Source organism: Schistocerca cancellata, chromosome 2, assembly GCF_023864275.1.
Source record: "Schistocerca cancellata isolate TAMUIC-IGC-003103 chromosome 2, iqSchCanc2.1, whole genome shotgun sequence".
In the NCBI taxonomy this organism is placed as follows: Eukaryota; Metazoa; Arthropoda; class Insecta; order Orthoptera; family Acrididae; genus Schistocerca; species Schistocerca cancellata.
Genome location: NC_064627.1, coordinates 1,141,413,237 through 1,141,426,424, shown reverse-complemented (window position 1 = coordinate 1,141,426,424; position 13,188 = coordinate 1,141,413,237). Strand labels below are relative to the sequence as shown.

At 38.1% G+C, this 13,188-nt stretch overlaps 1 protein-coding gene across 3 annotated transcripts in view; it reads right to left on the bottom strand.

Annotated features, from left to right (window-relative positions):
* Positions 1 to 10,905: 10,905 nt before the first annotated feature.
* LOC126150178 (androgen-dependent TFPI-regulating protein-like) overlaps positions 10,906 to 13,188 on the bottom strand; it is a 286,309-nt gene continuing 284,026 nt past the window's right edge. For 2 of the 3 annotated variants that reach the window (XM_049915861.1, XM_049915859.1), the window contains exon 5: positions 10,907 to 11,551. In XM_049915861.1, coding sequence (XP_049771818.1) covers positions 11,481 to 11,551 — 71 coding nt within the window. In that variant the 3' untranslated portion in view covers positions 10,907 to 11,480. Of the gene's footprint in view, positions 11,552 to 13,188 lie in introns of all 3 variants that reach the window. The other variant, XM_049915858.1, reaches the window with a different exon arrangement.

The following is a 13,188-nucleotide window of genomic DNA, read 5'->3' as shown; positions in this document are numbered from 1 at the left end:
ATTATTTAACACTTACATTGCAGACCCATACACATTCCCTGATACACTTGCACATGGAATAACCTATCTGAAACCTAAAGATCAAGCAGACACAGCAAACCCAGCTAAATATTGCCCCATAACATGCCTACCAACAATATACAAAATATTAACTTCAGTCATCACACAGAAATTAATGACACATACAACACAGAACAAAATTATAAATGAAGAACAAAAAGGCTGCTGCAAAGGAGCACGAGGATGCAAAGAGCAACTGATAATAGATACAGAGGTGACATATCAAGCGAAAACTAAACAAAGGTCCCTACACTATGCATACATTGATTACCAAAATGCCTTTGATAGTGTACCCCACTCATGGTTACTACAGATTTTGGAAATATACAAAGTAGATCCTAAATTGATACAGTTTCTAAACACAGTAATGAAAAACTGGAAAACCACACTTAATATCCAAACAAATTCAGATAACATCACATCACAGCCAATACAGATTAAGCGTGGAATATACCAAGGAGACTCATTAAGTCCTTTCTGGTTCTGTCTTGCTCTGAACCCACTATCCAACATGCTAAATAATACAAATTATGGATACAATATTACTGGAACATACCCACACAAAATCACACATTTGCTATACATGGATGATCTAAAACTACTGGCAGCAACAAATCAACAACTCAACCAATTACTAAAGATAACAGAAGTATTCAGCAATAATATAAATATGGCTTTTGGAACAGGCAAATGTAAGAAAAATAGCATAGTCAAGGGCAAACACACTAAACAAGAAGATTACATATTGGGTAACCACAGCGACTGCATAGAAGCGATGGAAAAAACAGATGCCTATAAATACCTAGGATACAGACAAAAAATAGGAATAGATAATACAAATATTAAAGAAGAACTAAAAGAAAAATATAGACAGAGACTAACAAAAATACTGAAAACAGAATTGACAGCAAGAAACAAGACAAAAGCTATAAATACCTATGCTATACCAGTATTGACCTACTCATTTGGAGTAGTGAAATGGAGTGACACAGACCTAGAAGCACTCAATACACTTACACGATCACAATGCCACAAATATAGAATACATCACATACATTCAGCAACAGAAAGATTCACATTAAGCAGAAAGGAAGGTGGAAGGGGATTTATAGATATAAAAAACCTACATTATGGACAGGTAGACAATTTAAGAAAATTCTTTCTAGAACGAGCAGAAACTAGCAAAATACACAAAGCAATCACTCATATAAATACATCAGCTACACCATTGCAATTTCATAACCACTTCTACAACCCTTTAGATCACATAACATCAACAGATACAAAGAAAGTAAATTGGAAAAAAAAAAACACTACACGGCAAGCACCCGTATCATCTAACACAGCCACACATAGATCAAGACGCATCCAACATGTGGCTAAGAAACGGCAATATATACAGTGAGACGGAAGGATTCATGATCGCAATACAGGATCAAACAATAAACACCAGATATTACAGCAAGCATATTATTAAAGATCCCAATACCACAACAGATAAATGCAGACTTTGCAAACAACAAATAGAAACAGTAGATCACATCACAAGCAGATGTACAATACTAGCAAATACAGAATACCCCAGAAGACATGACAATGTAGCAAAAATAATACATCAACAACTTGCCATAAAACATAAACTAATAAAACAACACGTTCCCACATACAAGTACACACCACAAAATGTACTGGAGAATGATGAATACAAATTATACTGGAACAGAACGATTATAACAGATAAAACAACACCACATAACAAACCTGACATCATACTCACCAATAAAAAGAAGAAATTAACACAACTAATTGAAATATCCATACCCAACACAACAAATATACAGAAGAAAACAGGAGAAAAAATTGAAAAATACATCCAACTGGCTGAGGAAGTCAAGGACATGTGGCATCAGGATAAAGTCGACATTATCCCAATTATACTATCAACTACAGGAGTCATACCTCACAATATTCACCAGTACATCAATGCAATACAGCTACATCCAAACATATATATACAACTACAAAAATCTGTAATTATTGATACATGTTCAATTACCCGAAAGTTCCTAAATGCAATATAACATATACCATACAGTTACAAGGAAGTCACGCTTGACCGAGGTCCGCGTCACGTTCCATTTTTAACCAGACTTAAGTCTGAGAAAAAAAGTCAATAATAATAATATCAGATTACATCTAGCCTTAACTACTTTCTTTAGATTATTGTTTGTACTGCACACATAGTCCCAAAGTTTGTTTGCCCTAAATACTCTGGTACTGAGAACTTCCAACTCGCATAATTATCACATTTAGTGTATTTCTCAATATGGAATTAATTTTGATTGGAACTTGACATCTTCTTGAGTTGAATGTGGGGGGGAAAAAAATGAAGAATAACAGCCCACATACAGAGGTCGGACAAAAATATGGAAATACTGTGAGAAATGCATGGTTGAACATAAATGCAGATACTAGTCAAGCCCAAAGGTTGCACTGTTCTATTCAGCCATGAATGGCTCTTTTGTAGTGTCCTCAATACGTTGCAAGTGTCGTCATGGTCAGAACAGTATTTTGTGTAGTTGCGAGTGCATAATGTCAGAGAAAAGTGAATTCAAAAGTGGGCAGATTGTTGGTGCTCTTATGTAGGTGGTTCTGTAAGTGAGGTAGCCAAAGTGTTTGTTGTTTCAAGAGGTACCAAATAATAAAAAATTTATACCACATAAAGGGGAAGCAGAAAAACATAATCCGTTAAGTAACAACACAGACAAAAGTGTGCGCTGAGTGATTGCAATTGATAGTCACTGAAGAAGATTGTGGCAACAGCTGCAAAAATCATTGAAGAACAGAATATCATACTTGTGAAACCTGGAAATGAAGTCCCATGCTTCTTTACAGAGCCTAGGGGAACGATGCGGGAGACCCGCACTGCCTTACTAGGCAAGGTCCTAATGGAGGTGATTTGCCGTTGCCTTCCTCCGACCGTAATGGGGATGAATGATGACGATGAAGACGACACAACAACACCCAGTCATCTCGAGGCAGGAAAAATCCCTGACCCCGCTGGGAATCGAACCCGGGACCCCGTGCACGGGACGCGAGAACGCTACCGCGAGACCATGAGGGGCGGACTTGTGAAACCTATCAGCATGAAAACAACACAATGGGAGCTCCACAACCTCTTCAGTCACACTAGAAGAAAAAATTTTTATCCCTCTAAATTTCTGTTATACAGAGTACTGAAACTTATTGTGCTAGGTATGACACCTAACAGGAGGTGAGGAATGTATTGACATGTGTATCTTTGACATTACATAGGTTCTGTATTCAAATATGTCACCAGTCCATGTATCACATATGACGTGTGGGAAGTGAAGAGGATAAGCAGGGAATTAAAGGGTGAACTGTAATTTCAAAACTGCCCATCAGTGATGCAAATGCCTGTAACAGGAAAATGTGGTGCTGAAGCCAAAGAACCTGGACTATGGAACAATGGAAGAAAGACATTTTAATTCACACCATTTCAACTTATAGTCAAGTTCACATCCCAAGAGTGAAAAATGTCAGGGGTTTAGTGACAATTTGTACTGCCATATCATGTTAGACTGAAGTATGCCATTGTTATACCACTGCATAAAGAAGGGGATACATCTGATGTCAACAACTACTGCCCAATCTCATTTCTGACTGCCTTATCCAAAATTCTTGAAAAAGTAATGTATTGTAGAGTAGCTTCACACCTTTGTGAAAATAAAGTTGTAACAAAATGTCAGTTTGGTTTCCAGAAGGGTTTTTCTACGGAAAATGCTATATATACTTTCACTAATGAAATATTAAATGCTCTGAGTAACCGGAAGTCACCCGTTGGGATTTTTTGTGATCTATCAAAGGCTTTTGATTGTGTAAATCATGGAATACTTCTAGATAAGCTCAAGTACTGTGGTATGAATGGGACAGTGCTCAAATAGTTTAAGTCATACCTAACTGGAAGAATGCAGAAAGCTGAAATAAACAGTTCACATAATATGCAAAAAACTGGTGATTTCTCAAACTGGGGAACGATCAAAAATGGGGTGCCGCAAGGTTCGGTCTTGGGTCATCTGCTGTTCTTAATATATATTAATGACCTGCTATTCTATATTCATGAAGATTCAAAGCTGGTACTTTTTGCCGATGATACAAGTATAGCTATCACACCCGACAGACAAGAATTAACTGGTGAAATTGTAAACGATGTTTTTCAGAAAATCATTAAGTGGTTCTCTGCAAATGGGCTCTCGTTAAACATTGACAAAACACAGTACATACAGTTCCACACAGTAAATGGAATGACCCCATTAATAAATATAGACTTCTATCATAAATCGGTAGCTAACGTAGAATATTCAAAATTTCTAGGTGTTTGCATTGATGAGGGGCTGAACTGGAAAAAACACACTGAGGACCTGCTGAAATGTTTGAGTTCAGCTACTTATGCTATTACGGCAAATTTTGGCGATATACATCTGAGTAAATTAACTTACTACGCCTATTTTCATTCTCTGCTTTCGTATGGAATCATAATCTGGGGTAACTCATCATTGAGTAAATGAGTGTTCATTGCAAAAAAGCATGTAATCAGAATAATTACTGGAGCTCATCCAAGATCATCCTGCAGAGACTTATTTAAAGAGCTAGAAATCTTCACTGTAGCCTCACAATGGTTATAATAGAAGGAAACATTCCACGTAGGAAAAATATATCTAAAAACAAAGATGATGTGACTTACCAAATGAAAGTGCTGGCAGGTCGACAGACACACAAACGAACACAAACATACACACAAAATTCAAGCTTTTGCAACAAACTGTTGCCTCATCAGGAAAGAGGGAAGGAGAGGGAAAGACGAAAGGATGTGGGTTTTAAGGGAGAGGGTAAGGAGTCATTCCAGTCCCGGGAGCGGAAAGACTTACCTTAGGGGGAAAAAAGGACGGGTATACACTCGCACACACACACATATCCATCCACACATATACAGACACAAGCAGACATATTTAAAGACCATATATATATATATATATATATATATATATATATATATATATATATATATATATATATATATATATATATATATATATATATATATATTCACTTATGAAATTTGTTATTAAGAATCTGAATGAATTCAAAAGCAATAGCAGTGTACATGGCTACAACACTAGGAGAAAGGATGATCTTCACTACTCAAGGTTAAATCTAACTTTGGCTCAGAAGGGGGTAAATTATGCTGCCACAAAAGTCTTCGGTCACTTACCTAATAGCATCAAAAGTCTGACAGATAGCCATATAGCATTTAAAAAGAAATTAAAAGAATTTCTTAATGGCAACTCCTACTCATTAAATGAATTTTGGATATAGTAAGAGGGTAATTACCCAACCTCAACACACACACACACAAAAAAATTATTGAGTGTCATGTAATATTTTGTCTAATGCAATACCTTGTATAGACACCTTTTATTAACCTGACACGTTCCACATCATTACGAAGTGTCGTATACATGATCTATGGAACAAGTACTAATCTAATCTAATCTAATCCATGGGCCCTATGGTACTCTGCAAGGCTACTTTACTACAAAGGATTATTTTGGTTGATCAGGTTCACCCCATGGTACAATATTTGTTCCCCAATGGTTATGTTGTATTCTAAGATGACAGGGCCCTATTCACACAGTTTGCATCATCCAGGACTGGTTTTGTGAACTTGAGGATGAACTGTAGCATCTCCTGTAGCCACTGGTCAACAGATATCAATATTACTGAACCCTCTTTGGAGAGAAGGAAGGATGATAGCTACCCACCTCTATCATTGTTACCTGAACTTGCCATTATTTTGCAGGAAAAACAATATAAAATTCCACTGAAAATCATATAGGACCTGTATTTATCAATGCTGTGATGACTAGAAGGTGTTTTGAATGCCAACAGTTTTCCTAAATTATAGTAAGCATGGTAATGCCCTTCATTTTTGATGTTTGTTTTCTCCATTTTCAGTACACAATAGCTGAATTTACATTATTTATGCCATCTCAAAAGTCAACACATCAGAGTCTCCCCACTGAACTTTCAATCTCTAAGATATAATTGGATGGAAAAAATGCTGGTCTTTGCTGAAAATTTTTAACCAGCAGTTGTTTGTACTGATACAATGTATTATAATTAAATTATATTGTTTGGTTTATCTCTCAAACTTAAGGTTTATTTCAATCGTACCATCCCTTCGGTAGCACATTCTGACTACTGACCCAATCACGGTGGATTCTAATCATTTGAAGTAGTCTGTAGACTTCATTCCTATGTGTACAGAAAAAATGCAGAAATTCCTTTCTAAGGATATCATTCTTTTTTTTTCTTTTTTAAAAACAAGAAGGAAATGGAAACAGCGTTATTTGAAAATCATACAACCTTGTCACCTGAGCACAAATTACAGTGTTAAATCAATAATAGGTGGAAGGTATTCAAGGAAACCATTTTTAGGATATAGTTAATTAACTAGTGATCGAAAATAAACCAGCTGGAATGTCCGTGTTAGCCTTATTACAATCAAATATTGTATGGAGTTTAAAAGTACATATACATACAATACAGATGCCTAAATGGCTATCAAACATCTGCTTATAATTTTTTAATTTTAGAGCATGTCTAGTATGTTACTGAAGCACAGTAACTCAGAATGTGTCACCTTAGGATAACTCCTGTTGTTGTTTTTGGGGAGTAAACCAGACAGTGAGGTCATCAGTCTCATCAGATTAGGGAAGGATGGGGAAGGAAGCCCAAAGCAACCATCCCGGCATTTGCCTGGAGCGATCTAGGGAAATCACGGAAAACCTAAATCAGGATGGTCGGACGCGTGATTGAACCGTCGTCCTCCCGAGGATAACTCCTGTTTTTGTCACAGGAGGACAGCCTGAGACGACAAACAAGAGCAGGTCATTGATAGCTATCAAGAAGTTGATAGTGAGGACTCAACTACTGAGAGAGATGAGGTTGGTGTGAGTGAAGGGAAGTGGGATGACATCGATAATGATACGATGTCTTGATTTTCATTCTGAGGTATAAACGTATGGTTTTTCTTTTCTTTTCTTTTCTTTTCTTTCTTTCTTTAAGGGAGGAAATTCTAATATAATTTAGCCTTTGAATGTTGCACATTATAATCAAGTTTGTGGATGTGAAGTAATAACAAATTTGAGAAAATGGAATTTGATTGTTGATAATTATAAGACACCCTTCCCCTTTAGTGATATAATTATAACCTGGCTAAAATACAGTGTTAGTTGACTTAACAATAGGACTGTCTTATATAACATTAATTTTTCAGATGCCTATTTTTAAATATCCAGAAAATTCCTGACATGCCAATGAATAGTGGTCAATAATCACCTATTCATATGTGTTGCGCAACAGCATACTTTAAGTAGGAAAAATAAGTTTATTGTATCAGCAGTCTCAAGGGATATTAAGCATATTATTGTTGTACTTTGCCATATTTCATTGTCTGTTTAAATAAGAGCATTTTATAGATATCACATAAGTGAGTTCCATGTAGCTCTTACATTTGAAATGTTTTAATGTTAAGGATATAACAATAAGACAGAAGGAAATTTTCTACTCACCATATAGTGAAGATGCTGAGCCACGATAGGCACAATAAAAAGATTGACACAATCATAGATATTGGCCATTAAGGCCTTTGTCAGTAGTAGACACACATACACACAAGCACTCACACACACACTCAGGCAAGCGCAACTTGCACACACATCTGCAGTCTCAGAGAGCTGAAACTACACTGTGAGCAGCAGCGCCAGTGCATGATGGGAGTGGCGACTGGGTGGGGGTAAGGAGGAGGCTGGGGGGGGGGGGATAGTATGGTGGGAGTGGCGGACAGTGAAGTGTTGCAGTTTAGACAGAGGGTAGCAGAGAAGGTGCGGAGGGGAAGGGGGTAAGTAGCGGAAACACCTTTTTCCAAAGCTGTTTCACAGAGGAAGACCGAACTGCAGTTCCTTCTCTAAATCCTCGCACCAACGAAAAAATGGCTGACATCGAAATAAGTGTCCAAGGAATAGAAAAGCAACTGGAATCACTCAACAGAGGAAAGTCCACTGGACCTGACGGGATACCAATTCGATTCTACACAGAGTACGCGAAAGAACTTGCCCCCCTTCTAACAGCCGTGTACCGCAAGTCTCTAGAGGAACAGAAGGTTCCAAATGATTGGAAAAGAGCACAGGTAGTCCCAGTCTTCAGGAAGGGTCGTCGAGCAGATGCGCAGAACTATAGACCTATATCTCTGACGTCGATCTGTTGTAGAATTTTAGAACATGTGTTTTGCTCGAGTATCATGTCGTTTTTGGAAACTCAGAATCTACTATGTAGGAATCAACATGGATTCCGGAAACAGCGATAGTGTGAGACCCAACTCGCTTTATTTGTTCATGAGGCCCAGAAAATATTAGATACAGGCTCCCAGGTAGATGCTATTTTTCTTGACTTCCGGAAGGCGTTCGATACAGTTCCGCACTGTCGCCTAATAAACAAAGTAAGAGCCTACGGAATATCAGACCAGCTGTGTGGCTGGATTGAAGAGTTTTTAGCAAACAGAACACAGCATGTTGTTATCAACGGAGAGACGTCTACAGACGTTAAAGTAACCTCTGGCGTGCCACAGGGGAGTGTTATGGGACCATTGCTTTTCACAATATATATAAATGACCTAGTAGATAGTGTCGGAAGTTCCATGCGGCTTTTCGCGGATGATGCTGTAGTATACAGAGAAGTTGCAGCATTAGAAAATTGTAGCGAAATGCAGGAAGATCTGCAGCGGATAGGCACTTGGTGCAGGGAGTGGCAACTGACCCTTAACATAGACAAATGTAATGTATTGCGAATACATAGAAAGAAGGATCCTTTATTGTATGATTATATGATAGCGGAACAAACACTGGTAGCAGTTACTTCTGTAAAATATCTGGGAGTATGCGTGCGGAACGATTTGAAGTGGAATGATCATATAAAATTAATTGTTGGTAAGGCGGGTACCAGGTTAAGATTCATTGGGAGAGTCCTTAGAAAATGTAGTCCATCAACAAAGGAGGTGGCTTACAAAACACTCGTTCGACCTATACTTGAGTATTGCTCATCAGTGTGGGATCCGTACCAGATCGGGTTGACGGAGGAGATAGAGAAGATCCAAAGAAGAGCGGCGCGTTTCGTCACAGGGTTATTTGGTAACCGTGATAGCGTTACGGAGATGTTTAACAAACTCAAGTGGCAGACTCTGCAAGAGAGGCGCTCTGCATCGCGGTGTAGCTTGCTCGCCAGGTTTCGAGAGGGTGCGTTTCTGGATGAGGTATCGAATATATTGCTTCCCCCTACTTACACCTCCCGAGGAGATCACGAATGTAAAATTAGAGAGATTAGAGCGCGCACAGAGGCTTTCAGACAGTCGTTCTTCCCGCGAACCATACGCGACTGGAACAGGAAAGGGAGGTAATGACAGTGGCACGTAAAGTGCCCTCCGCCACACACCGTTGGGTGGCTTGCGGAGTATAAATGTAGATGTAGATGTAGAAAGGAGAGAAATAAAAATGAAAGAAATTAAAAGACTGGGTGTGGCGGAGAAATGACGGCTGTGTAATGCTGGAATGGGAACAGGAAGGGGGCTGGATGGGTGAGGACAGTGACTAAACAAAGGTTGAGGCCAGAAGGGTTATGGGAATGTAGGATGTATTCCCACCTGCGCAATTCAGAAAAGCTGATGTTGGTGGGAAGGATCCATATGGCACAGGCTTTGAAGCAGTCATAGAGATGAGGGATATAATGTTTGGCAGCATGTTCTGCTACAGGGTGGTCCACTTGTTTTTTGGCCACAGTATGTGGGTGGCCGTTCATGCGGACAGACAACTTGTTTGTTGTCATGCCTTCATAGAATGCAGCACAGTGGTTGCAGCTTAGCTTGTATATCACATGACTGGTTTTGCAGGTAGCCCTGTCTTTGATGTGATAGGTAATGTTAGTGACTGGACTGGAGTAGGTGGTGGTAGGAGGATGTACGGGACAGGTCTTGCATCTAGGTCTATTACAGGGGTATGAGCCATGAGGTAAGGGATTGGGAGCAGGGGTTGTGTAAGGATGGACGAGTATATTGTTTAGGTTCAGTGGATGGTGGAGTACTGTGGTAGGAGGGGTGGGAAGGATAGTGGGTAGGACATTTCTCATTTCAGGGCATGACGAGAAACAATCGAAACCCTGGCGGAGAATGTAATTCAGTTGCTCCAGTCCCGGATGGTACTGAGTTACGAGGGGAATGCTCCTCTGTGGCCAGACTGTGGGACTTTGGGAGGTGGTGGGAGACTGGAAAGATAAGGCACGGGAGATTTGTTTTTGTACAAGGATGGGAGGATATTTACGGCCAGTGCCTATCGTGGCTCAGCATCTCCGCTATATGGTGAGTAGCAACTTACCTTCTCTCATATTGTTACATTCCATCCAGGATTTCCCATTGTTTAATGGAAGGATGGAAATTTTTCTTCTCAAAAGCTGTTATCATTCAAAACATGGAGAATGGTTTAGAATTCAGTCACAAAGAACTGAAAGTAGCAAGAACATAATGTGCACATATGATCCTTCAGTGTATTACTAATATTGTCAGTATTGAGCAGGAAAAGGGAAAATACAAAGTTTGTCTTGATTTCTCCAATGACAACAAATGTAATCTCAGGTTCATAAAAAGTACAACACACTGAATTTCACAACTATGTTTTATTAAAAATAGACTATACATATTGAGAGAACTTTATTTATGATTACATAGAGAAACAGATGACATTTATGTTACAAAAATACATCCTTAAAATGATAAAAATATGAAATGGCCATCTCTTAGTGTGACCACAGTGCATGAATTAAATTTACCAAGTAAAATATCTATCAAAAAATAAAGTCTCTTGCTTGAAAGCAAGCATGCTTTCAAAGTTTCAATATTGAAACAAATAAAATCAGAGCACATGTTGCACTGTAAATTTCTTCAGGTGCAGTATATATATCTAAGATTTGTCATTTAAAGAGCTATGTAGCTCACACTGTTTTTGCATTTCTTTGGTCTGACACATCAGTTACTAAAGGAACTCACTTGTATTCAGTCTTCATAAATTCTGTAGTCCTGTAAGATCCTTGTAATTAGTATTCAGACATTATGTATCCATATCTTACTTAAATGTTCCACAATATTTTCAAAGTACACAAAACTGAAGAACCACTTTTGCAAAATTGCAGTTTTGTAATTCACATGTGGTATACTTTTGAAGTCAACAGTCTCGCCAAGGCCTCATCAAAACAGTATCAGTAGCAAATAGTCATGGAGTGTCTGGAAGTCATGGCTATTGAAGATGATTTTTGATACAATCTTGATGATATCCATTAGATGCATTCATTATTTTCTTTTGCTCACCTGAAAAAGTATTGATAATAACAGATAATGACACTGATCAGCCACACTGAAGTTGTCAACATCATAGATTGCATCTGGATACAACTGAGAGAAATATTCTTCCATATTGTAAAATAAATTACAATCTACCTGGTTAGCTTATCTCCAGTCCCTTCCACTTCAAACATTTACAATAACAATTTTTGAAGAGGAAAGAGAACAACAGAGAAAGTTAATAGCTGTCATACTAGTTAATGAGGAGCATGTGAAAAATATTTCAAAGGTAAATTAGTCCCCCACTTGGATCTCCAGGTGGAGGCTATTCAGGAGAATTTTGTCATCAGGAAAAACAAAACTATCGCTCAACTTGTCAGTGGAATCCAAGATCCCTAATTGGGCAGGTAGTTTACAAAAATTAAAAAATTAAATAGATAGGTTGAACTTACATATAGTGAATACATGAAGTTTGGTGGCCAGAGGAAAAGGACTTCTGGTCCGGTGAGAAGAGTGTTCAAATTCAAAAATCAAACAGGGATAATGCAGAAGTAGGTCTAATTATGAATATGAAAAGAGGATTACATGTAAGCTACTACATACAGTGTACACCATTGTGAATGCATTGTCACAGCTGACGGAGACATGAAGCCAACACCCACCACAGTAGTACACATTGATATTCTGAGTAGCTCTGCAGATTATGAAGAGACTGAAGAAATGTACTATGAGGTAAAAGAAACTATTCAGATAGTTAATGGAGAAAAAATTTAAGTATGCTGGGAGACTGGAACTTGATAGCAGGAAAAGGAAGAGAAGGATCAAATGATAGGTGATTGTGGTCTGGGGGTAGGTAATGAAAGAGGAAGGTGTCTTGTAAAATTTTTCACAGAGCATAATTTAATCGTCACCAACACTTTGTTTAAGAATTGTTAAAGAAGGTAGTAGACTTGGAAGGAATCTGGAAACATGTGGAAGGTTTCAGACTGATTATATAGTGGCAAGACAGAGATTTCTAAACCAGATTTTAAACCATCAGACATTTAGGGCCATATGTGTGCTCTGAAAACAATTTACAGATTATGAACTGTAGAATAAAATTGAAGAATTTCCAAAAAAGTTACAAAATTAAGGAGATGGGACTTTCATTTGTTGAAAAAACCAAGCTTGTTCAGAGTTTCAGAGAGACCAATAGGCAACAATTAACTGAAACAGGTGAAAGAAATACAATTGAAGAAAAATGGGGAATTTTGGGAGATGAAACAGTGAGGGTAGTGAAAGAGCACATAGGTGAAAAGACAAGGCCTAGCAGAAATCCTTAGATGTCACAGGAAATACTGAATTTAATTTATGAAAGAAGAAAATATAAAAATGCTACAAATGAAGCAGGTGAAAGGGAATACAAACACATAAGAAATGAGATTGATGGAAAGTGCAAAATGGCTGAGCAAAAATGGCTGTAGGACAGATGTAAGGAGGTAGAAGCACACATAAGTAGGGAAAATATAGATAGTGCCTTGAGGGAAAAAAAAGAAAGCTGTTGTGTGAATGTCAAAAGCTCAGATCAAAAGAAATACTACATATAGAAGGGAAAGCCAAAGGTGGATTTACGTGAAGTTATGTACATGCAGAAGTTTAAACTGTGACATTGCTAGCTTACTGTA